We start from the raw sequence: 27,655 nt of genomic DNA, 5'->3' as shown, positions 1-27,655 counted from the left end.
CTTGTGTGAGTCACAGGCACAACTGGTCTTTCTGGTCGTCTCGGGGGCAAGGTACCAGGTCTATTCACAGAGTTTGCTTTGGGTGGCCGAGGTTTCTTCGGAGGTATAGCAGGAACTGAAGGCTTCTGCAAGTCTAACTGTTTTTGCTCTCTCTCTGATCTTTCTTTAAATCAATTATTTCCAGAAAAAAAAGAACAGGGATATTATTAAGTGGAATTAATTGGCACTCACAAGTCTACAATTAAACAAGAAATCTTCAACTGTAGATAGACCGTATACAAAGAAAAAGCTTATCTCCTTTCCACTCCTGTCCTAAATCATTCTTTATTTGAAATAACATGTTTACCACCAGTCAGTTGTTTGTGCTGCCTGCCTGTCCCACCTCTAATTCCTCATGGCTGAAATGCATGTGCAGTTTCTGAATGGGAATGCTATCTTTTATTTTAGTAATTTACTGATTTCTCATTGTAAAAAGTAATAATGGCAACAAGATTTGGAACAGAGCAGTAAGTGACTGCTGTTCACAGGCAATATATGCTTTTTCAGTACACTTTCAGTTGACGCAATTGTTGGTTCCTCTGTAACACTGAAGCTTTTCCAGCGTACTGTGTAATTTTTACACGCTTACTCCTATGACAATTTATACTGCGTCAGTGTCCAAGAATCTAAACTATGTATGAGGGACGGGCTAGGCAGCGTACCAACACACAGCGTAAAGAGCGTGCCACCCCTGCTGCCACACCACACACACCACACCACACCACACCACACCACACCACACCACACCACACCATTCCTGCCACTCCCTGGTACTCCAGAAATGTAGGCATGACTCCTACAGCCTCTTTTCAACATTTAGAAAAGTTACAGATATTTGTACCCTGGGACAGTAACATCTTTAAACTTTCTCCACTGTTTTGACAGTTGGCTTTGTAAATCCAAAAAGAGAAAGCAAAGGGTTTTATTGCTAAGATAACCACAAGAAGTAGCACGCACAACCAAAAGTAAACATATGTAGATGAAAGTGTTAAAACACCTGTCAGATCGCTAAGACATATATCCAGAAACAGATCTTGGTGCAAAGTCTGAGTGTTCTGGCACTAAATTCTAACTGCATATTATACATTTAGTCATGTGCATACACATGCCTTTTAAAAGACTGCAAGTTCAAACACTTAAAAGTTAAGAAATCCCACAAAGAAACTTGTCTGTACAATCCTCTTAAATGTATGAAACTTGACAGTATCTCCAATTAGAGAATCAGTGTAACTATTTTCCCCAAACTATTCAGAATGCACAAAGAACACAATGAAACTATTAAAGGTTTAATTTGCTCGTCACTGCTCTGTGTGGTACTGTGCCCCATTTCTTGCAATGTTCAAACCTGGCTTTGAAGAGAGAATTTTTTCATTTCTTCACAGGCTTGCCTATGACTTTTGTGACTATGACAATGGGATGATTCATGAGCATTAATGACTATATCTTCACAAAACCCCTCTGTGATGCAGGAAAACCACCAACTCTGCTTTTAACTAGAGAACTAAGGCACATAGATGTTAAGAAAAAAGTACACACTAATCTTACTCAATCAAGGACCTGGTTACTGAGTGCAGAGCTTTAGACAGCATTTTATGTATTGAGAGCATATCTCCCCTTGACTTCAGTTGATGAAGCAAGTACTTAACAGCCCTGGACTGGTACCATTGAATACCTTGAATTTAGCCCAAAAGCAACAATGAGATCCAAAATGCATTATTATCACAGATGTGCCAGAGTGGGAAATAAACATCCAAACAATACACTTAATGAAAACAGGGTCTGGGAAATGAGGATGTGCATCAGTTCCATTTCCCCTGTCTCTCTGCAGAGAGCAGGCAGGAAAGCACATTTCATACCTTTTTCTTCTGTTCGATTAGGAAGGCATTCTGGCCGTTCAGGAGGTACCTTTTTGATTTCATGCTTTCGATCTGTGGTGCCTGTCAAAGAAAGGAAAATTTGGAATTCTGAACAAGCCAACAAACCAGCATATATGGTCACATAAGGCTTAATTTAACAGACCTTCAGCCTGTTGCTCCAAGATGTGCTGGGTATGCTGCAACACATTTGAAGTCTTACAGAGAAGAGCAAGGGGCTCCTGAGACAATAGGAGCCTACAGGGAAACATTGGTGAAATACCTCAAAGGAACTAAGGGGTGCTCCTCTAAGAAGGTGACACAACTGTCAGCCCAGCTAAAGTGCCTCTACACCAATGCACACAGAAAAGGCAACAAACACGAGGAGCTGGAAGCCACTGTGCTGCTAGAAAGCTACAATCTAGTTGCCATTACTGAAACTTGGTGGTACAAATTCCATCACTGGAGTGTAGCTATTGACAGTTACAGGCTGTTCAGAAGGGACAGGCGAGGAAGGAGGGGTGGCAGCGTTGCTCTCTACAGCAAAAAATGGATAGGAGAAGAGAAGGCTCCGGGAAGACCATATTGCAGCCTTTCAATTCTTAATGAGGGTCTATAAGAAAGGTGGGGACAAACTTTTTAGTAGGGCCTGTAGCAATAGGACAAGGGGTAATGGTTTTAAACAGAAAGAGGGAAGATTTAAACTAGATAGAAGGAAGAAATTTTTTAGGATGAGGGTGCTGAAACACTGGACCAGGTTGCCCAGAGAGGTGGTAGACGCCCCATCCCCTGAAACATTCAAGCTCAGGCTAGACGGGGCTCTGAGCAACCTGATCTGGTTGAAGATGTCCCTGCTCACTGCAGGGGGGTTGGACTAGATGACCTTCAAAGGTCCCTTCCAACCCAAACCATTCTATGATTCTGTGATTCTAATTTTGCAATTTCTTAGGCTTTTTACATTCTCCAATTTGAAAATGTCTTGCTAAACCTGAACATAAATCTTAGTTTTAAGTATTTGCTTATACCATCATGACAAAAAAAGCCATTGTATGTTTATGTTTTCACAGTCAAGTTCACAGTTTCCAAAGGCACTTTCAGACCATTCTGTGGAAAAAATAAAATAAAATAAAAAATTCAGTAGCTACAGATTTTTAAATGTGGACAGATCCTTTACTATTGTAGCCATATATAGCTGAAGAACAATTCAACAGTACAGAGAATCATTAGGAATAAATCAATTAACTGGCATTTCTGCCAAGAGAATACTTAATACAGAAGAATATACAGGGCTTATTTCACATTAAGTTACAACCCCCCTCTTTTTCACCTCTAGTACCAGCTGTTCACTTCCACATATTAGAAGGATGAGAATAGTAGCACTGACAGTAGTCTGCAGGACTATTTTAATTGACATTAACTGGCCTGGAGGTGTAAGCCTCTGCCTTCTTCTGCCTCTCTACTAGAGACCCTGACATTCTGACTTCTGTTCCTACAAGGAATATGGGAACTGGTGGCACCAACAACAGGAAGATTGTGCAAAAATTTCCTGGCACATGCAAGATGCAATCTTCTAGTCCCCGTATTATGAGAAATGCTTTACTGGATACTGGCTTCGCTGCATTGGCTAACAAAGAGGTGCTAATGCCATTTCAACTTAGTAGTGTTGAAAACTGCTTTAGGTAACACGATTAGTATTTCAATAAAAATTACAGTAGCTGACATCCAAGAAAAGCAGAGGAGGCAGGGCAGGGAACACAAGGCAATTTTTTTGCTTCAATCTATTCTATTTTATGCAGTTCTCAAGTACATTTACATTTTCTGAATGTGCTGTTGCAACTCTCTTCTGCAGCTGGTTCCTAGAAATCAGCACTCATCAGTGTAAATTGCTCATCAGCGGTGATCACCGGCCATTGTTTCTTTATATAACTGTGCTGCTGGACAGGCAACACTTGTAACACTTACCATGTCAGTAACACTGAATTACCGCTTTACAGTTGGATTCAATGATCTTAAGGGTCTTTTCCAACCTAAATGATTCTATGAAAAATACTTCACTCCTGAGAGGAGAAACCTGCTAGAAACCAATTAAAGCCTTTCTAAACACAAATTATTCAAAGTACAAGTCAAGATATTGATAAACTTGCACATACCAGTGTGTCCAAGAAAAAAAAAAGACACAAGTCTATATACCTAATGACAGTAAGATTAACAGTCATCTTTAACACACAGAAGGACATTCTCAGAGGTTGTATCTAATACAATGAACCTATAAACACTGAGCAGGCTCAGGTGTATTCCCTACCTGTGTTGTGACCCCCAAATTAATCAGTATGCAGGCAGGCACCATGATCCTGCCTTAGCTACCAGGAGAAGGTCACCTGCAAGGAAGTTCTGGTGAACTCTGTACCATTTCCCAGAGGGACTCAACATAAGTTTTCCCATCCTCCAGTCTAGACACTGTTGTATTGCTTATCCCAGCTACCCAGCGAAATGCATACTGCTTTTCAGTGACTATGTAAGGGACTCTTGCTCCTAACTTTGGTTCTCCAATTTTTACCTTGCTATGCAAAGCAGCCGAGCACAGACAGATCTGTCAGTCTTCTGCTGTGCAGAATTCAGAAATACAGACAAACTTCCTGCTATACTACAATACATACCAGACACCTCCTTTACATACGTACCACTTGTACCACAAAGACCAATTCTATTTTTCTGCTATGATTTTATGGTCTGCATCAGAAAGTAATGATATTTAATTATTTAGGCTGCAACTGACAGTTCTCAATTTATTAATCACATTATGACTAATTAAAAATGCAGAAACATTACTGGAAATTGTTACCTACTATCAACGGTAAGGCCTGACATGGGGACTTGGTAAAATACAGTGTTATCTCAGCAAAGTGATAATTTGACAAAGGAGAGGATGTCAGGATGGTAATAAACATAGGCTGATTTTCACCTCTAAATACATATCAGAAGAAACTCTTGTGCATAATCAACCAAGTCCTGCACCCAGGCTGGGGCAATCCCTGGTATCAATAGAGGCTGGGGGATGAATGGATAGAGAGCAGACCTGCAGAGAAGGACTTGGGGTACTGGGGGATGAAAAGTTGGACATGAGTCTGCAATGTGCACTCACAGTCCAGAAGGCCAACCGTATCCTTGGCTGCACCAACAGAAGCACGGGCAGCAGGTCAAGGGAGGTGATTCTGCCCCTCTACTCTACTCTGCTCTGGTGAGACCCCACCTGCAGCACTGTGTCCAGCTCCAGGGTCCTCAGTACAAGAAAGACATGGACCTCTTGGAGTGGGTCCAGAGCAGAGCCACAAAAAGGATCAGAGGGATGAAACACCTCTCCTATGAGAACAGGCTGAGAGAGTTTGGGTTGCTCAGCCTGGAGAAGAGAAGGCTCCAGGGAGACCTTATTGCAGACTTTCAATACTTAATGGGGGCCTATAAGAAAGGTGGGGACAAACTTTTTAGTAGGGCCTGTAGTGATAGGACAAAGGGTAATGGTTTTAAACAGAAAGAGGGGAGATTTAAACTAGATAGAAGGAAGAAATTTTTTAGGATGAGGGTGTTGAAACACTGGACCAGGGTGCCCAGAGAAGTGGTAGAAGCCCCATCCCCTGAAACATTCAAGGTCAGGCTGGACGGGGCTCTGAGCAACCTGATGTAGTTGAAGATGTCCCTGCTCACTGCAGGGGGGTTGGACTAGATGACCTTCAAAGGTCTCTTCCAACCCAAACCATTCTATGATTCTATGACTTGTCAAAGATTGAGTATGAAAATAAAGAACAGTAACAACCTTGGCTTTGCCACAGATTAGACAGCCTTAATCAAACTGTCTGCATCCTTTATGCATCCATTTTTCCTTCTGAAAATGGGCATGTTATCCTGCTATGGTGACACAGCTACTGTGTTGGATGAAAACAGGCACAAACATATTAAACTATTATTCCTTAATTACAGAAGTATGAAGTGAAAGAAACATAACGCTTTAGAGAATTTTTCCGGAACGTGTCAGGCTGTAACGTCTGTCAGTTGTCACTAAGACATCCTCAGTATGCAGCCACCACTAGGCGGCAAAGTTACACAGCTCTCTCTGGACACCGCTACTCACTGATCTTAAAATGCTACCTTTTAGGAGTCTCAAGACAGAGTCAAGAAGTAAATAAAATATTTATAGTCATAATTCCATAGTCAAAAAGCTGCCTGACAAATTCAAACTAGTTAAATTATAGCCTATTGATTCCCAGTAAATTGTACACTGGTGTAACTTGTTCTTCTATTAATAGATCAAGACTGTAGGAGAGGGAAATTTACTTTCTAAAGCACTGAAAGCTGGAACAGACCACAGTGACAAGAAAAATAATCTGTCTAGATTGGACATGTTTTTTGGGTTTTTTTTTTTAACGTGCGCCAGCAGTGGGGGAAGTGGTAGTGCTGCTGCAGAATTTTAACAAACCAACTGGAGTTAAGGGATTAAAGAATTCCAGCCATAATTATGTTTCCAGCAGAACTGCAATACAAATGAAAACTCTGAGAGCATCCCATGCCTTGTGACTTTACATGAATTTAACAGGAATTTGGTTTTCGAGGTCAGAACTGTCAAGTGCATAGATACTTTAACTGTTTCTAAGATTCATGGAAAAAATAAATCATGCAAGCACTTTGGAAAATTTGTATTGAGAATTAGTTTTAAAACTGCACATAAAAGTGGTTTCAGCTCTCAGTATTTACACACAATTCAGTCTAACATATTCCAGAACCAGCTTTGCTAGCACCCATCCATTTGGAAAACATAATCAACCCCTTAATACATTTGCAACACCATTATCAACATAACTAGATTCAGGATAACTCCTTTAAGTTTGAAAACCAAGAATCTAACTATGGCATAGACACAGACAGACAGCTCCAGCATTCATGCAGATCTGTAAGTTAGACTGCAACTCAGATGGGGTCACTTTATTACAGCCATGTTCTCTGACACTGCCTTATAGACATGCAAAAAAGCTATTTATCTCTAGAATAAATCAGATCTGTGGGTGTAGAGCAAATGCAGTTACCTTCTGCAGGTATTATTAGACTCCAACATATTGGGTCTACACTGCATGTGCACAATCAACTTCAGGCAAGGAACAGAACCGGAAAACTTTTAAATACTGAAGCATCATGCTCACTCCAAATTAACATGTTTAAGGAGCAAAATACATTATTTTAAAGTGGCGTAGATGGTTGCCTGCAATAAATTTAAAAAGCACACCCATAGTCTATCAGAGCTATCATCTTTTTTCAATTTCATTCTGATTTATTCGTTGTTCTATGGACATCTCCTGGTTATCAATTCTGACAAAGATGAATTCTATATAAATTTGTATACACTTAATTTAGACTGAGATGTGCTCACTGACGTGCTGTGCAAAATCAGCTGCACCTTACCTGATCCTTGTTTGATGACAGGAGCTGATGGAGGTGGTGGTTTCTTCGGTCTCTAAAATTTAATAACAGAAGAAAACAGATTGCTTCAAAACGCCCGTAAATCTCATTCATACAAAGGTTGGAGTTAATCATACATTGCTTACCATTAATAATTACAAGAATTGAGACTACACATCTGTCATATATTTCCCCTGAAATAACTTAATTAAAATGAATTTGAAGAGAGAAAATAGCATTGACAAATAAAATAACATTTTTCTACTTTTGCAAATCAAATGTCCTGCTGAGAGGGAAAAAAAAGTCCAGTTTATGTACCTTAACATTAGAGATATATTTGACCTTTGGTTTACTGAAAAAACTTAATCTTGTAAATATTCCAACCTATTTTGGAAAAAACAAACAAACAAACAAAACAAAACCACCACAAAAAACCACCTGGATGTGGCAAAGCCTGAAGTGCATTTTTTCAGACTCATAAATAGGTCAAAAATTTAGAATACAGGAAATGCTGCAAAGGTGACATTTTATTCACTTACTATGATACATTTACAGCTCCAGTTGTGAAAGACAGTTACCAAAGTTTTCGATGTTTGGTGAAATTAAATAAAATATTCCAACCAATCTGTATTTTTACTATTTATCTTCACCTGCAGGCTAGGAGAGGAGTGGGTTTCCTTCCTTGTCAATGTACACACACCATACTGGCATTCACCATATGTACATTGGAATTAATACAAAAATAAATGGAGCACTGTGCCAGATCAAATTATATACCTTAACTATCAGTCTTAGCAAACAAACAAACAAACAAAAACACCTGAGAATAAAGCCTAAGTAAAAATTAATAACTGTTTTCTTCATATGTCTGTCCTTTTTTCTGAGAAGGACCTTATTTCCTTTGCTACTGATTGACCACAATCCCTGTCACCATGTTGCTAGCTATGCAACACCATATATTGTCTTGTAGAACTAGCTATAAGATGAAGTTTCCAGATATCCATAGTTTTGACAAACTTCAAGCAACCGTTTAGGTTGATATTTTCTATCAAACTCATGCTGATTTTTTTCCCCCTGTTATTTTCTATGTATCTTCCAAATGGCTCACCTGCTTTCCAGAAAGATCAATTATTTTGCTTGCTTGCAGTAACTAGCTCACCCTCTGCCCTACAACTCTCAAGTCTTAGCCTGCAAGCTGACAAGGAGCGCGTTTTCTGTGAAGGCTGAGCCCTTGCCACTTACCGCTCCTGGGGGATCTCTCTCAAATCTAGCAAACTTACTCATCTCTGGAGAAAAATAATACCAGTTCTGCACAGGCTGAGTAAGTCTAACAGATTAAAGCTCTGAAGTTGCCATCCTGCAATCCTCAGGCTTTTCCTACCACCTTTTCTTAACCATATCATCTCCTGTCATCAACCCGAGAAAGCTGTGGCCAAGAACTCAGGAGCTCAGAATGATCTTCTCTAGCCTGGTTGCCATGGACCGTTGTCCATGAACACTGAGTTCCTTATACTCTCAGAGACACTTCTGCTTGCATTTGGGCAACATGGTTCAAGGTTTAGACGCAGAAAAGTGCAGGAAAATGTGGAAAGGAAAGACAGTAGGGACAATGAATGTCTTGTGATAGCAATTGGGGGTTTGGCTGACAATGTCTGCAGAGTGAAATAGTTGGCGCTGAGTACCCAACAGCACAATATACACATTTAGGGTTTTATTCTGGAGCGCTGTGAGCCTGATCCCATTGACTGTCCATACATCAGCAGCTGGAATATAAGGGGTGCACTCCTTTAGAATATCTTTTGCCTTAGTTCTCATCTGAAACGAGTCTAGTTCATGTCCTGAGACCTGTCTACGAGGCAAGTCGAAGCACAGTAAGTGCAGATAGACAAGTGGGAGATTCACTACATATCCCACTCTGATTAAAACTAAAACATGCAATGCAGATAAAATACAAAGGAGAAAGGGTCCTACAGTTCATTAGACAAAGTGGCTTTAACTGGAAGCTGATGAGGGAAATATATTGTTTCGAAAAGGCAGACAAAGATCAGAAAGGAAGTAGCGTGAAGGAGCCTAAAGACTGCTGAGGAAAACGTGGAGAAGCAAGGAAGAATTACAAGGCTCTGTGGCTGGATGAGACAACCGAGAAGGTGAAGGAGACAGACTAGAACAGAAGCCAACAGGATTGACTGGACAAGAAGGGAACAGAGCAGGGATAATGAGTGAGAGGGGAGAGGAAAACAAACTGGATAAATAAATTTGATGTAGGGACAGAAAGTAAATCCAGATGGTGATTTAGACTCAGGTAGCGAGCTCAGGGAAAAATCCTGTAATTGAGATCACCTGAGAGATGGAGACTGGGACTAGGCAGTGAATAGAAAAGGCCTGGGACAAATAGCCATGTGTGGAGAAGAATCAGGTTTGGAAAACTGGGGTCTGAACAAGGAGATGGGAAAAGGTCTCTAGCTTTTGTTCAACAAACAGAACTACTACACCAAATACTTTCAGACCATGGGATGGAATCCAAGGTGTCTGGATCACATCAAAAAATACCTGACAAAACCACTGGAAAAGTATCCATTTCCTCCCCTTTTAGCACTGATTGAAGTAAAGACAGACAGTCTATAGTGCTACCAGTTACTTACTCATGTGGCCAGATCTGCCATTTTAAAAATTAGTAAAATTTTATTCTCCACATTTACAGCAAACCTAGCTGCCATTTTTAAGTGTCTGAATATTTAATTTATTCTACAAGTTATTTTCATCATACTCTAAAGAAAAAAACACTTAAAGATACAGAATGCATACATACAAAAAGACTGAATAAATTTCACTACAAAAATGGATAAGAGTAAAGATTTTTTTCTTCTCTAACAGGCTCACTATGTCCTAAGTTTATGATTTCTGCCTCTTCTGGAAATCACCTTCTTTTATTACTAGGCCTAAAGCCAGGATATTCACTTTGCCACAGAACTGCGTTTTCATCTCCCACAGTTTTTGCTGCTCTTCTACCTTCATTTTCAATAATTATCATGTTAGCTTTTGTGAATTGTTTAACAGTTGCTTTATTAAGCTTTCCAAGTTATTTAATCTTTGCCTCTGGCATCCAATTTTATTGCCAAAGATTGAAGCTGAGTGTCAGTAAGTCTCAGTTTTATCACAGAAGCCTTACACCATCACTGTGAAATACTAATCAAAAGCCCGATTGCAAGCTCGTAATATCCCACTGATGACTGAAAAGGTTCCTAAAAATGGAATGGACTTGTGGAGGGAAGTAATTCCTTACTTTCTTCCAGGAAGCTGCAGGATTTCTAAATATTATTTGGCAAGTAAGAACATTGTCTCTTTCAAATAAATAGAAGCTGAAAGAGCTTCTGCAAAGATTTTACACCTTCTTTTTTAATAATTCTGAGATACCAAAACCTCACTGTTGTCTTTCATATCTCACAGTTAGAATTTCACTCTTCCTATTCTGGAAGAGTGCTTGACTGCTGTCAAACAGCATGCATATAGTACAATAACTTTTCATATTCCACCACAAAAACAGTGGAGAAAAGTTAACAATTCTGGTCATCACTGCATCACCTGATTCAGCAAATTACCCTGGGACCTCCAGTTTCTCCCCCTCTCAAACTCAGGATGCAAGACAGAGGGCTTTCAGAGAAACCTAGTGGAGGTGGACTGACTAGATAGGCTAATCAAACCCTTTAAAGAAACTTCACAATATGACTTTGAGTGCCACATGTTCTCTTCATGGATGTTTTGTAACCCAGAAATTTGTTTTCTCTAACATTTTTTTTGTTATTAAGTTAGAAGTAAAACTTTGTCAAAATCACATATCCGAAAGAGAATTCCTTTCAATTCCACTTTCATTCTGTATTCTAAAGCAAATATGAAAGAGTACATTGCTTACCTCTTTTTCAAAATCAGAAGGAAGGAGCTTGACAAAGTTATCTGGAAACACACCGCGTCTGCCATTGAGTTCTCCTTCCCACCAACCCACATCAATACAATCCTACAAAATAGTAAAATAAAATTAAAACCACAATGTGCTTGTGCACTGAACAGACTTGTGTGCTGAAGTGCTCTTTTGCATAATGTCCTGCCTTTTTGCTAGAACATGACCATTTACTGGAGTGCCAGGTTAATAGCGTAATCTGCCAGATAAAAACTTCAGTAATCACCTCGCATTACATTATCACATTGAGCAGCTAGGAAAGAATAATAAAGATTGCTGTAAGAGCTCAAGAGCTTGCCTGGGTCTAAAGCAAAACACTATTTCGCCATTTGATCGATTAAATCAGTAACCATTTTGAGTATGCCTGATACCACTTCTCTATAACTTCATTTTCCAGAAAAACAGTAACTTAATTAAACATCATCTATCCCAAGAGGTAAAAAAGCTCCTTTATTTGCCATACTTTCACTAAAAGCTTGACACATTAGAATGACTTCTGAGATTATTAAATTTCATCACAGTCCAATTAAGAAGGCATTATCCACCTGATAATCAATATCAAGCATCACCTTTTTCTGCAGCATTTTTGAGCAGCACAATGCACTGTGTGTAGCAAAACAATGTACAGCTAAATAAGCTTGCAATAAGTGAACTACTATATCATTGAGTTTAAATGATGAAAAAATAGTACAGCTATTTTAGTAATGAATAATAATAGTAACAGAAACCACAACCATTTTAGAGAAGGTTAAAATTGTTCCTCAAGTCCTGGATGGTAAGCTCCACGTTTAGTTATTTTTGTGTTTGCTAAAGAGAACACTTCCAGGTGATATTTTCCACATTCTTCTCCGGAAGCTGTAGCTGAACCAATTCAGCTGTTTGCCAGAACACAATTATGGGAAAGTCACTCATCATATGCTCAGTCCTAAAACCATTTCAGCCAATTTCAGCAGCTGGCTCAGCACCAGCCTGACCAACCCTTCTATCCTCTTGAGCAGTAGCACTTGATATTCATGTGGCTCAGAGCCATGCAATAAATATTACACACCTGAGACATGAGGGAAAGGGAAATCCCACAAACAGTACATGGGTCGGACATGACAAAAACTCACCAGGGAACCCCCCATTCTGTGACAGCCAGGGCTAAACATAGTTGGGTTTACAGCTTGAAATCCACATCATCCGTCAACATCAGCCTTAAGCAATCACTGTGGCATCACTGCTTCCACAGCTACAGATCTGGACTGACCAAACTGTCGGCACCTGCCAGGTATATCCAACTGTCCTGGCAGCAAAGCCACACTGGAACTGCTCAAGAGTTTCAACATGTTGGATGTTCCTATTCTAACACTTCTAATCCAACCCTGTGGAAATTCTCCCAGATTTAATGAAGTACTTTTGCTTTTCAAAAAATCACATTCCACCAGTGTTCAGAAGAGATGAGCCGAAATTCAGCAGCTCTGTTCTCTGAATACTCAGTAGCACTAATGCAGGTCTAACAGTTCTAGCCTGGGGCATGGTCACTGTTCCAGGTCATTGTGCAGTGAGGAGGATTCTCCCATCACTGTTGTAGAAACTGAGTGGTTCTTTCCCTGCAAAGACTTTATCCAGGCTGTGGAAAAAAACATAATGTACAAAGGTGGCTCATTAAAATCACCTGTCTCATTGCTTTTCAGTAAAGTGAGAGAGAGCAAAAAAGCAGTGCATCTGGAACACCAGAAGATAGGGCCAAGACAGAAAAGAGGGGTATGGATATAATAAAAGTAGGCAAGAGCAGGCAGGTAGTTTAGGAAAAGGAGCAACATGCACTAATAGGTTTTCACAGAGGACAAAGCTAGAAAAATTGGACAGAAGGAAACAAAACAGGCCAAATACTACAAACCTCATATATGCTATGAGGCAGCATCCCTCCAGAAACAGCACTGGATCAAGGGGTCCAGAATCTTAACATCCTCGTGGTGTGAGAAAACAGCTTTAAAAACACCAAGTGGAACTCCATGTCTTAACACTGTTTATCTACACAATTTGGTTGTGAAACTGTATCTGTTGTGCAGTACATGTAAAAGCTTTAGGATAAAAATATGACACACTCAAATCAGTCACTCTTGGAGTCATGTGTATAGGGGAACAAAATGTTAAATATTCATTAAAAGACAGATCTGATCTTTTTCAAGATGAGTACCCAAAATGAGCAAAGACTTCAAAATACAGCCACTCTGATCTTCCTTTCATCATCTGCCTAGGAACAACTATAGTATGCTCTTACAATTTAGGAAAATTTTGAAGACAAATGCTTACAAAGCTTGCACACTCTACAAAAGCAGAGGAAAAAATAAGAAGAAATGAGTATTTATTTTTCTAGAAGAAGTAAACAGTGGTTTAAATAGAAGAGAGGATCCACTGAAAAAAAATCTGAATGGGAACAGGCAATAGGATTGCACGATAACACATGTATGCAAAATGCCTTATTGTTACATTTCCATGAAATAATTTGTTTCAGCTGCCACAGAGATGACAGAAGAATGCAATAAGGTGTACTTAATACCAAGAGAAATCTTAAAAATATTGTTCACAATGACTGTGTTGGTATTTTTCTGTAAGTTATAATCCATAAACACTGGATGATATTTGAGAGAAAACAGGCTATCATTAAAGAAGATCATTCCTTTTATGTTTTGTTTTGGGAGGAGGTTTAGTTATTTTTCTGTGCTAGGCTTTTTATTTAGCTTATTTATTCCACCTCATCTCCTGAGATAAGAGTATGTGCTAACTAAATATGCAAGCTAAATAGCCCAATTTATTGCATCGTATCTGTTTTGGGTGCGTTTCCCCCCCCCCCCCCATCCCCCCCTTCATATCACAATGCTCTGATGGAATGTGTTCCTGATCTACAAATGCAGGCACTGAATGATCCTTTCCTTCTTTTTCTGGTTGTTTTCTCTCATTCTCAATCTGTGTTTTTCTCCCACATTCTCCCTTCTCTTTAGCAAGGTGGCCTTCACCAAGGATATTTACCTTTTCTAGACCTTCCTGGGAGTTATTTAGGAGATATTTTCCAGTTCTATTAAGGCTGTCAACGCTTTGTTAGGGAACAGGGCTGATCCTTGACCAGCCGATGGTTTCAAAATATCCGCTGAGGGAATACAGGGCTCCACGAAGGACCGAGATAATCAGCTAGTCATGCATGGCACAGGCAGGCACTGTGCAGGATTCCACTGTTACTGCAGAGCCAGCACCCCTCATTCCTGATGTGAGGGCACCCTCCCACTTGGTTCTAGCTACTTGCATAGCCTAGTAATCAGTGCACTCAACTGTTCTATCCCAAGGCGTGTTTTAGAATGCCCTCCACCCGCTATGCCGCTAATCTGAAATTGCCAAAACATTTATGACCCAATTGAGATTTTTGAAAAATATTAATCATAATTCAAGCTCCCAGAGATGAAAAGCTTGTGCTTCAACTGATAGCACAACTTAGTGCTAGCTAATAATCCTGACTAAACAACACACAACATCACATATGTTCTTTTTAGGTCAGATTTTTTTATGCTCTTTGGAAACACAAATCTTACTCCTACTTCTTCATTGTATTTACTCACATGAATTTTGCATTCAATGCTTTTTTAAAGCTCATTTGTTTTAATGAAGACGCTATTTGTGTTACACATTTGTTAATCCCAAACAGTTGCAGGTTTGCTTTTTTCTCCTCCCCAGCTTGTCGTTCAGGCTTATGCAGCCAATCACCATGCAGGTTTTTCATACAGTAAATAAGCCTTTAGGTGGTTTCTCTTTAATTTTCTCATTTACTGTATTTGCCAGAGGAGGCTTCTGTGTCACTGAGCAAAATGATAGATCTCAAAAATTAAAAGCTACAGATGAGATCTGGTGAAGAATCTCAGCGGTGGTGCCCTCCTGCTACCCACGACTGCTGGCTCACTATGCCTCAGCAAGCCTCTGGAAGCCCACGTATGATGCTGGCAGGAGGTACGTCTTCATCACAAGACAGACCACCATACAAGGACACCTGAGTTACAGCTGCACAAGCTGCCTCAGGTACTAACAAATGACATAGCTATGAAGTGCAATCAAAGCAATATGATTAAAACCTTGCGGCTGACTGTGAACATGGGAGCAAAAACTACTCCAATACTTCTAGATCCCCATCAGCCACGCAATCCTAATCATACTGTCTTTTTTAACATATCTTCATGTGTTCAAGGTCAGCAAACTGGCTGTAATTTCAAAATGCAGATTTATACAAAAGTGGTCAAGCAATTACAATCCAGTATCAATATTCTACAATTTATTAACAAACCAAGTGGATCTCTGCTTTATCTCTGTGTTACCCTGCCAGACTCATAACAATGTAAACAAACAAAAATGAGACACTGAAATGTCCCAAAAGTTCTAAAAAAAAAAAAAAAAGTATTCCAATGACTAAAAATGTATCTCAGTTTAATTTAAGAAAAAAAAAAAAGGGAAACAAATTTTGAAAAGTAAGACATGGCAAAAAAGTAGAAATTGTGTTTGACAGATACTAGATCATGCAAGTCAGGTGATAGCTGGGCCAACGTTTAGCTACTGTAAAAATCAGCTGCTATAAAAGCTTGACTCAGAGACTATACTCATGTACTCATTGCAGTGACAGTGCTACCACATACCTTAGAGAAATCCACTGCCAGTTCACATTGTCAAGCCTCTTTTCATTGTTCATGCAGAGGCAGATTCATGAAATAGAGAAAGCAAAAATCTACAGGGAAATTTTAGCTTTTTTTTTTTTTAATTGAAACACAAATCTTGGTTTTATCCTCATTTCCAGTGAAGTAGTTTTGTTCCAAAATCTTGTCTCTGATGAATTTAATTCAAATTACTTTTTAGAGAACGAAGTAAAGGGAGGGAGGAGAAGCAAAATGAAAGAAGGATTGAAAACCTCTTCTATGGCAGAATCAGCATCCATTCTAATTCCAAGCTCAGCAGATCCTATATAAGTGATAATAAATTCAATACTTTTGAATAATTAGCAACATTCATTTTGTGATAAGTATTAGGGTAAAGAATTGGACAAAACAGAGTGATAAGACATAGGCGTTGAGGAATTTTTAAGAAGGAATTTTTAAACTTTATAAGAAATAAATATTACACAAAATATAAGGTATTAAAATGTCAACCTAAGCTGGAATTCTTAGTTAAGTCAGAAAAAAATTGTAAGAGGAAAAGGTAAATGTGAGAGAAATGGCAACTACCACAAACCCAAAATACAACTAGTTTTTGTCAATATGTTGCCAACAATTTTAAGGGTATACACAGGTGAACTAAAACCCACCAGTCCTCTTCTTGACATGAAGAATAAGAGGGAGAGAACTATCCTTCATGTAATTAGAAGTGAGACATGCAAGCTATGAAGAAAATTGTAAGAGGGCATCATCTGAAGAAAACAGACTTTTTTTTCAGAAGGGAATAATAAAACAACAGAAAAGAAGAAAAAAAATTACAAACTCAAAACAAATTTTAAGGTAAGAAAGATAAGAACATAGCTCCACCCTGAAGGTTATGTCTATGGTGACTAAAAGAGTAGGGGTGAAGGTAGGCGGGGAAGGAAGAGAGATGTATGATCAGAGAGACCAGACAAAAGCCATGCAAAGATATTTTAACATACAGGCAAAGAAAGCTGCCATTCGGAGCACCAGATTTTTCATACTGTTACTGAAGGCAAGTGAAATACAGTGAAATACATAAGTAGGGTTGACAGCATAAGATCACGGCTTAGTCTCCTTTTAGCAACTGCAGTGATCCTGTAGCCACTCTCCTCTCACACTGACTAAAGAAAGCCATAAAACACTGACCCCTGCTTCTTCGTCTTCTGGATGCAAGAATCACAACACTGCTTGGTCTCTTATGCACACAGTACCCTATATTAACAGTTTTGCTTAACAGTACTGCTTCAGCCACGTTTTCCATTTATTTTAGGGGCAAGGATGTTTCCTGCCTTTTCCTCCAAAACAACCAGGTCTTCAAGGCAGTGCCCGCTCCCTTGTCTCTTGCTGCCTTTGGAAGGATTGACCATTTCAGGGAGTGCCATGACCCCAAGTTCATTTCTCCCTTCTCCAACTTAACGTCCAGGCTGCTTCCAGCAAAGGGGAAGGCTGTTGCTGGTAAAATAAATATGAGTTTTTTTCCTATTCCCCAAGGTGCCAAAACAAAAGTAACCATCTATGTATTTATTTTCTGTCCTATGAATGACTATAACTGCAGCTGTGTAAACTCTTGAAGAAATAAACCTAAAAAAGGCCAATCTTTTAATCTGCAAATAGGACTTCTGTTTTTCTGAGGGAGCCGATCACTGCTCAGGGCTGGTCCTCTGAAATTGCTGTTACTTTGTGATACTACTAAAATATGAAGCCATGGTTTAGAGATCAATACATAACTGCCCAATTTTCAGCTTTTCTGGTAAAAAAAATCTGATACAGAAACATTTCATCATACAGATTTCATCATTATAGCTAGGACAGAAAGCAATGCCAAGAACAAGAACAAGCAGGTCCTCAGAAAAGGTGGCTGCAAAGCATGTACTGTGGTACGCATACTCTTGGAATGCTCAAATAACGAGTTTTCTGCTCATGCCAGTAGATGTACTTGCACACACAGTCATAATTTATGGAGATCTTATAAAAAAATGGCCTATGAATATTATATTTTTAATTTAAGAGTTATAGATTATTAAGCTTAAAATATACAATTGGTAAGCTAATTTTACAAAGTAAAAATTCAGACTAGAGTATTGAGAGATGCTATAATGGTACAGGGTTTGAAAAAGTGAAATTTTCACCATATGATACCACAGTTTCACAGGAATCTCCACTAGAATACATAGTTCCTTGCATAATTTAGAAAAAAAAAAAATCACAGCAGTTGGCAGTTGTATTGATCAAATGTCTGCTTTCCTTCTGCCCTTGTAAAGTTGGTCCTCATCAAGACGAATGTTGAGCTGGTAAAGTTGCATCTTTCAGAAAGCCATGAGTACCTCTTACACTTGCACTGGGAGCTTTCATGTGGCAGCTCTGCTATGCTGGCAGCCGCACATTGCGTTATTACTGCCCAGCTCCTGTCAGCTCTCATGCTGAAGCTGTAGGGAACCTTACATCTGATAACGCCAGCTGCACCTTTTAAAGCTTAAGAAGTCAAACAGGTAAATTTTTCTTCATCCATAAGCTCCAAGGCTCTACTTAGAATTCACTGTGTCAACATTGTGTGGAAGGAAATGGGAGAGACTGCCAGAAATCAGACATTATTTCAGCTGTGGTTACAGTACTCTTTCCAGACAGTGCTTTTTTCTTGAAGGTACAACAAGGTTTCTCTCCAGAAGACACAGTCTGTTCAAGAATTGGCCCAAGTTATTGGGCCCTGCAAAAAAGAAACCAGCTGAGAATAATGAATGACCTCCAATACCCAGGACATTAGAGGATCTAGCAGACCAGATATATTTTTTCTGTTAAATCTGTTTCAGGCTAGATCTAACCTTTTGACTTTATAAGCTCTGTGAGTAAATAGTTTAATCAGTAATGAAATTGAAATGCTTTGATGAAATATCTGTTCAGTAAGCAATGTAATTTTTCCTGTTTTTACAAAACACTTTCTTCTGGGGATTCACTTCACTTGTAATGTTCAGTCAATAGAATATAATGGAGAAAGAAATACGTTCCATGCTATAAAACTCTAGCACTCCAGTACTCAAAACTAAATTAGCCAACATAAACACTAAAGGTGGTGCTAGTAACAGACATAACTTATGCCTCTGATGAGCCAAGATATAATATTTACACAATTACTTTTTTTTTGTATTTAGAAAGATTATTAAAACATAGAACAAAACATTTGAAGGATTATTTAATGGTATTACTATTTTCATCACAGACATCTTAAGACTAAGGTCCTAATTACAATTACTAATTACTTGGCACTATATGTGCATTTTTACTTTCCCTTTAAATAGCTCTCCATACCCTGAAAAGGTCGGACTTCAGATAATGCCATCAAACCAGCAGGTGAACTCAACGTGCAGGATAAAAGAAAGGATGAAGCTAAACCGTGAGTCTAAAGCCCACATTGTGAGCAATAATCACCATTTTCCAGCTGCCTCCGCATTTCAGTGATATCTCTTGTAAGCACAGGGGAGAAAAAAAAAATCTTTCCTTTTTTATCTCAAAATGTGTCACCTTTTTAGATTAGCTTGGCTGTATTAAACACACTTACAAATAAACCTAACTCTTTTAAAAAGATGCAAATGTTGAAACACTGCATGCATGGGGGATCCTGTCACTTCATCTATATAGCTTGGTATGAACTTCCATTTGTCAAAATTCAAATCTGGGACTTCCCAGGAACAACAGAATCCCCTTCTCTGAAGGCACTGCTGTAGCACTGCAAGCACTGATAACAAGGACGGGAACAGAGAACTTCAGTATGTACTTGAAAAATAAAATAAAATAAAATAAAATAAAAATCAACAAGAACACTGAAGCGCTGGCTGCTCCTCTCTCCCCTGCACTAAACTCAGGCATCCTGGTTTATTTAATTGCTCAGCTCAAACTTCTATCAGTAATGTTTCTAAAGATAACAGTGAAAGCTGCACCTGGTACCTTATTAAACATATTGTCAGGCTTTATCTCTACAGAGACCCGAATGCTCCATTTCTAATCACAGCAGCCAAGAAATGCTGCAAGATATGAACAAGTTAAAAATTTATATATTAAAATTTTTATGAACGTTTTAAAGTCTTGGCCAAGGACAAGGTTCAGGCAAGAAGAAAAATGAGAGGACAATTACTCACAGTCTGTTTTCCCTATAACTTACTGAGTATACCAAACCATTTTAGAAAATGGACCTATTTATTCTATCATCAGCGTCCCCATGAGTTTTATTTAACTGTTTTCTATCACTCATATGAGGAAACACTCATGCTTCTACGCAACGACACAGGTTTTACCCCACACACTTGCCACACAACTTAGCAGCACATCAAAAATTCAAACCTTCTTATTCCCATTAGGCCGAAACTTTCAGAGGAAAGTTTCACGTCAGGGAAAAGTGACCCTACCGCTGTGCCCGTCTCTCGGCAGGCTGCTGACTGCAGGGGCAATGCCGCTCCTCGTATCACCCTTTCCTACTCATGTACCCCCGTGCGTCCTCTGGCCAAGGCTGCCAGATGCAAGGCAAGAGAGGAGCAGAAGAACCACCTCTTCCAGCAGCCACCTACCATCAGTCATGTAGAAGTGCACCCTCAGCAAACACACTTCGCAAAATAGTTTCTTGTATGAAATCAGCAGCTCCGGGACGAGCAGGTTTCTCAGTCGGCTAAGGAGGTGGGATGTCTTGGGTGGGGGGGTGGAACTGGTGCTGAGCACAGCGCAGGGGGCAAGGAGCACAGAAGGCGGATTAGGTATGGCTAGTAGGTCTGGCCAAAGATGTGTTGAATAATTCATGGTTATCTCATGAGAGAAGGGTATGCACTGAGACCCCTTATGGTATTGTTCTCTCTAAGGGAAATATCTATTTATTTACAAAGGCAAGCAGTAAGTGCCTTTACTGCTCACGTGCTATTCTTTAAAGACAAAACATCATAAAAGCTTTCTTAAAGCTTTGATGATTACTTACTGTATTCTTTTCAGCTTCTGTATGCAAGATCATTGCAAAAGTTACAGATGCTCAAAATACCTTGTATTACCCAAAGAGGGGCATCTATGTGACCAAATACTTAGTGTCAACAAAAATCCATTGCTCTGACAGAAAGCCATTTTTATGTTTTATTAAACCAGATCATATATTTTCCCCTGCATAACCTCAATTTTTTGTATTGTTATATTAGTAAACTCATTTCTAAAAATGAAATAAAAGTTTTTAGCTGTCAACCAAGGAAAAACAAAATTACCTGAATGACTATCATGAAATATGACTAACTTCTTCACTTCTTTTGAAAGAGACAACCTTAAGCTACCATACTTCTGCTTTGAAAACTTCTGTTTTCTTGGCCAATTAGCTTTATTTTAATGACCTCAAATATTATCATGCTTTTTTTTTTAATCCATAGAGTGGAAAATACAGAAAATTTAATCTTAAAATGGAAAAATTCATTATACTATCTACCTATTTGCTCATACTGAAAGAAAAGCTTAGTGTCTTCTGATTGCTCCATATATTTCTGTAACCAAGGATTATAAAATACGTGTGTGCTGTTTGCAGTTAGAAGTACACAGAAAAATTCAGCAATTTACCTTCCTTCTTCAGCAACAAATGCAGAAACAGAGAGATTTCTACCCTAGAGGCACCACAACCTAGCAAAATGTTCATTTAAGTATCACCTAGTGTCCTCCTCTATCACACTGTCCGGTTCCTGCTCCTTCCCCTGCTCACGGCCTCAACTCACTGGCAAGACTCTTGTACATAGCACTTACTAATTTCAGCCCTTTAGGAGCCTCCTGCATCCGTAAGAGCAGCTGTTTTCCTTCACAACTCTATTCAGCCGAGTTCGCCTTGGCAATCGCTCAGCTAAGAAAATGCTCTGGACAATTACCTCCCGCATCAGGATGAGCATTTAAAGATGTTGTAAGAGAGAAAACTGGGAGAATTGTTTTGGTGAAAGTACCATACTCAGGTAACTGTCTATAAATACAGTGAGGGTGAAATTAAGTGCCTAACGACGACCCTAAGAATTGGAAAATATTAAACGCCCCACGTAAGGGCAGATTCCATACCCTAACATGAACAAATGCACAATGCAGTTGCTGGAACAGTGAAAACGTGACATTATGAAAGAGACTCTCGAGACTGAATCTCGTTTCATTGTTTCCTTACACCCTTCTACTTGCCTGTACTTACTTGTCCGTCTTACCAATTGATTGCATGTGCCTGGGGGCAGGGACTCACTAAATGTACAGCATTTTGAACCACAAAACTTGCAAATCTCGCAGTAACTTATTAACAATAACACCCAAAGCAAAAGCAAATACTATCTTTGCAAAAACTGATTGTCATTATGCTTATTTTTAGAAACTAAGTTTATGGCTCTTTTTTCCCCACCACAGAATTAAATTGGATTGCCATTAAGTATCTGGACTGTCATTAAATAACTAGACCAGAAAATCTGTCACGCAAGCCTTTCATTAGTGACAGGCATTAGTCTGTTGCGTATCTCATGATAGCAGCGCATCAACTTTCCCTTTTTGAAAAGCATCAGCAAGATTTTGGGAAGCTGTACAGCACTGTTGCTTTCTTTTTCACTTCATTAATCCTTCAGAGAGTTTTGATTAATCCAAAGGGAGACTGGACACCTCCCATCACCTCATGAAAGCCCCTTTGCAAAATCAGAAAGGATTCCCTATTATGTTCACCCATCATCACTTCAGTGCAAGACATTCCTACCACTGATGCCAGGTATTCAGCTGTGAGCAGCAGGAGATGAGAGGCTTTGCAGTCCAGGCAGGTGAAGGCTGAGGGACAGCCAGGTCAGATATGCATAGCAAGGTGCAAGACTGTTATTCCAGCTTATATACTGACACCTATTAATTTCAACATCTTGTAAATTCAGAATTAACAGAATTGCCACTGATATTGCCCTCCACTACTCCTATGCCGATAATAAGGGGTCAGGTGAGGATAACCTTCTATTACTGTCAGCTTTTCCAATTTGCAATGATTTTTGAAGTAGTTAGTTTTATTTATCCAGACGATTTTCATTCCTGGGAACAAAGTGGTCTTTACTGCCTAGAGCTCAGGTAGATTGACACAGTGTAATTAAATCTTTCATACTCTTGCAAGTAAAACTGCTTTTAAATGAGTGCACAGCTGCCTGTGTGTGCTTGATGTATTTGCTTCCAAATTATTTAGCTATTACTATAGATTCCTCACACTGTGCCAGTGAAATCTCCAGAATCTTATGCATTTTGTCAGAACTTATTAGAGCTACTAAGAAATTTGTAGAATTTGCATAGAGAATTTAGTAACACTGGAAAGTAGCCTACAGTAGCTATGTCTAAAAGTGCTGGAATAAAAAAATCATGACACGTGAAAATGTCACATGAATCTTCTGTTGCTTAAAAGTGACACTATTTATTACAAATACAATCACCAAAATAGGTATTTGAGCATGATAAAACACGTTTGCCACTCTCCTTCAGCCACACAGTGCAGTCACTACCAGTGTTCTTGTCCTTATCCAAATGCTGTCAGGAATATTTTGAAGACACTAAAAAAATTACCTAAGGAACAAAAATATTTGACATTACAAAGAATTATCTACAGGGTCAATCTCATGGCCTCTTGCCATTTACATCCTTTCTGTTTATGAATGTATCTTATAATCAAACTGCACAACAATCACCTTAACTGTACAAGTAAAATTGCTGTATTTTGCTTTTTGTTCTCTTTCTTACAAAGTTGTATTTTTCTTAGACTCTTTTTTGCAAAGCACAGGTACCAGGTCTACTGTTTTACTGCCTCGAAGATCAAGTTTTTACCTTCCTTTACAATTCTGAGCAGTATTTTCTGATCTTTTATATTTAAATATTTTGCATGATGGAATTAAAGGTCTACGATTTGTCCACTTTAATTTCCAGTAATTAATAAATAAAACTTTTTCTACGTATCTACAAGGGTATTTGCTTCACTGGGGAAAAGCAGGAGAGAAAAACCTTATCCAGAAATTTTTGGGATACATTTACATTAAGTTAGTTTCTATTTTATTTCTAGTCCTTTAGGTAAATTTTAACCTATTAGAAAACAACTGTTACTACCATAAGTTTGGACTCTCTCATCATGCATCTTTTCCATGATTTAAGCCTATGCAGTTCATCAAAAAATGACTCAGTATGCTGTTTAATCAGCAATTATTTTTGGCTATCAGTCTTGTATAATGCCATCCTTCCCCTTATATCTCCCAAAATACATATCGTTCTGACTAGTAAACGATCAGCCTCTACTGACTCACTTCAGTGTTTAAAAAAAACTTACCAGCACCTTCTTCAAGTGACTAGGGAAGTCACTTGTGATTCAGCGAATCCATTCAAAGTATTCTTTGGCTATTTCACTATTTCATAAAAACCTCAGACATTCAAATTCCCTTATCACAGAGGCCTACAGGAAAGGTCTGATGAGCTTTTGATTCAAGATCTCAACATCCATCAAAACAGAGTGAGAACTTAAAACAGATTCTGCAAAAGCCATGAAAAAAAAAAAGAAATTGGCTTGATCTTTATATTGGGTAGGTAGGGACTTTTATAACTAATTTATCTGGAAAAAAATATATAAATTTGATATAATCTTATCCCTTTAATCTGTGGGGCACTGTTGAAATGGTAATTTTAAATTCTGCATTTACTTATACCACTTCTTTGTAATTCTTTCCACAAGATAAAGTTTTAGCATTTTAAGATAAATACCAGACTAGCAGCTTCCTTACACATATTCTCACGTGTGTGCACGAATACACAGGTCTCCTAGTAACTTACCGTTTAGCTCATTTAAGTGATTCCCCGTCCCCTTAGCACCTCTGAAGTGCTATCTCCATGCTTTTAAGATTCTTGTAATGCATTTTGCTCCTAGTAACTTACCGTTTAGCTCATTTAAGTCATTCCCCTTCCCCTTAGCACCTCTGAAGTGCTATCTCATCTTCATGCTTTTAAGATTCTTGTAATGCATTTTGTGTTACTTACATGAGATTTCTCTCCCATTCTTGTGTCACTCAATCATTATTTCAGGCACTTACTTCCACATATTCTCACCAATGCTGTTGTTTTCAATTAAATGCAAATTCAGTACAAGTTAAAATTTTGAGTCTTCAACATTCCTATAGATCTAACTGTGTGAAAATAGTTTAGCCTAATGAGGGACTATTCATACTGAGAATTTATATAACTGGTTTAATGATTTCAATAAAATACATTATTTTATTATAATGTAACTGTGGTTGTAGGAAGTACGACGATACCCTCTCTTTCTTTAAAACTAACAATCTTCTCTCCTTGGGTCTAGGTAATTGGGAAGGATAAATTTTGCCTAATGCTCTCCAGCATAGAAAGCAAATCCTGCAAGACAATTTCTTGCAAATAGATTAAAAGAAACTCTGTAATCTGATAGCAAAGCAAAACCAAGGTAATAGTTTCTGAAGTACTCCATATGTTTCTATTTAATTCCTCTTAGGCGGTATCGATCACTAACTGGTTTTGAAAAGAACTTTCTAAGCACAGTGATTTGAATTCCAGGTAAAAGGCAACTTTTACGAAGCAGAAGCCACTAGTGGGCAGAAAGGTGAGGCTGACTTTGTTATTGCTGACTAAAAGGAAAGTTACAACAGACATCTGCTTCAGAAGATCTGGACTAAAATAAAGTTACTATATTGCATAGTAGAGCACGGAGGAGACCCCACTGTTTTCAGAACTCTACAGCAAGGACCCGGACTCCACATCACTTGAATTTTGTTTTTTGAACGATGTGTTAAATATAGATTAAAAAACCCCACAAGTCTGACTGCAATGAAGTCTGCAAACCACAAAGAGATCTGCAAAGTGACTGCTTGTTAAACACCGTTTCTTCAGTATCTCAGGTTAGTCCAGACACAGCACAAAACAGCATCCATGGAGACATGCCAAGCCTTTTTCCATTGAGATCCCCCACTCTCTAGAGGCATGGTTTTATGTAATTGTTCACAGACACGTGACATATCACTTTTGAAGAAAACTGAATAAAATGTCTGCAGTGGCCTGATACCAACAGGCAGAAGAGTAGAAGGACAGGGGGATATACCGGAGAACATACTGGCAAACTTCTTACTGCATGGCTGGGAAAACTGACCAATTCTGTCAAATCATCAGCTTGGTTATTACAAAAGACAAGTATCCTTCCATTTTGGGGCAGCAGAGGCAACAGGAAGAAGAAAATGTGAAAAAGCAAGCAAATAAAATCTCATATTGAAACCTCAGTAAAGTAATTGTCCCTTTATCTATGTATACCAAGGAACACAGATCCACCTGGAGACCAGCAACCTCTGAGAGTTAAATCAGTCTGGTCAATAAAGCATAAAATGGACAGAAACAGCATCTTAAAAGCTATTTTCATGATCAGAGACACTGTTAAATACTCACACAAGAACATTCTAAATCAGGCAAAGCCAGGGAGTTTTCAAGACAAGATAAACAAAAGAGTCATTGAGGGCAAATCATTAAAGGATTCTTAATATAAACAATTTATTTTAAAAATCTGCAGTTTCTCTTCCTATCAAATCTCTGATTATTTTTCCTCTGTTACATATATATTCTTCAGGACAAAGAAGGTGTCCTCTAGGATTGCAAATGGCTTAGTATATAGCAAATGCTGCCCCAGATGTGCTTTCTGAGGTTTTTGGGTTTTTCCATCCAGGTGCCAACTTGCTCAGTCAAGTCGGATGCAGGGCTTTCTGAAGCCTATGTAATGTTTCATTGTCAAACTAGCATTGTTTTAGGAAGGACACTGTCAAAGGCACAAAGATGGATTTTACAGCAATTGAATTATGTCTATTTTAAAAAAATAGATGCCTACTTACAGGAGAAAAACACTGCTTTTACCTTACTGATAAGTGTGACGACATCACCTTCTCGGATTGTGAGTTCATCATCATTCTGTGCTTCATATGGAAATATCACTTTGCAATACTCCTTGGCTGAAAGGAAGAACATTCAATGTGATAAATTACCACTTTATAACAACTGCTTATCCAAGGGAGAAAATCTTCCTAAAATGTTCCACAAGTGTCTCTTTAATTTTCTTGCCATTTTTCTCTGTATTTTAAGACCTTCATAAACAGTAGGAAATATTTAAAAAACTGTACACTGATGAACGTTCCCGTACACGTCATCCAGGGAGTTGGCTCTGTAGCCCCGAGAACCATTGTCTCAAATGAAATTGCTCCACATGGCAACCTGACACAAGCCCTTTCCCTTAGAGTAAGCCTGTATCTGACACTTGCTTCAGGAGTTCCACTGGTATGGCCTTCCATCATATCACATAAACTGGAAGCATAAAGGACCAGTAGGTTGACATAGGTTATCTATCCCCTGGTGTGCAAGAAAGCAGATATTTCAGCATCTATAAAGATGATAAAATGATAAATAATACATTAATAAATGTAAAGGTTTACAGTTGGACTCCATCTTAAAGGTCTTTTCCAGCCTAAATTATCCTATGATTCTATAACTAAACCTTCTGTACCCTCAGCATAAAAGTTTTGAATATTAGTCTAAAGTTTCCTCCTGCCTTTTCCCTTTACTGTCTATAAATAAGGGCATCATCTCAACTTTCATCTGGAAAATACACGAGCCAGCACTCCTACTCAGAAATCATA

The 27,655-nt window shown here is 38.7% G+C and overlaps 1 protein-coding gene across 1 annotated transcript; it reads right to left on the bottom strand.

The window, feature by feature from the left end:
• LOC104528302 (SH3 domain-containing kinase-binding protein 1-like) lies at positions 1-27,202 on the bottom strand (the record flags this gene model as incomplete). The annotated part of the gene is made up of 6 exons (XM_029086030.1): positions 27,163-27,202; positions 26,880-26,974; positions 11,239-11,349; positions 7,341-7,392; positions 1,896-1,976; positions 1-163 (listed from the first exon to the last, which is right to left on the bottom strand). Coding segments are annotated over exons 1-6 (542 nt in total), but the record flags the coding sequence as incomplete, so codon positions are not given.
• Between the last annotated feature and the right edge of the window lie 453 nt (positions 27,203-27,655).

This window comes from Antrostomus carolinensis, unplaced genomic scaffold (genome assembly GCF_000700745.2).
Source record: "Antrostomus carolinensis isolate BGI_N321 unplaced genomic scaffold, ASM70074v2 scaffold27187, whole genome shotgun sequence".
Taxonomy (NCBI): domain Eukaryota; kingdom Metazoa; phylum Chordata; class Aves; order Caprimulgiformes; family Caprimulgidae; genus Antrostomus; species Antrostomus carolinensis.
Note: the sequence above shows the minus strand (reverse complement) of the source record. Positions and strands in the feature narration are given on the sequence as shown.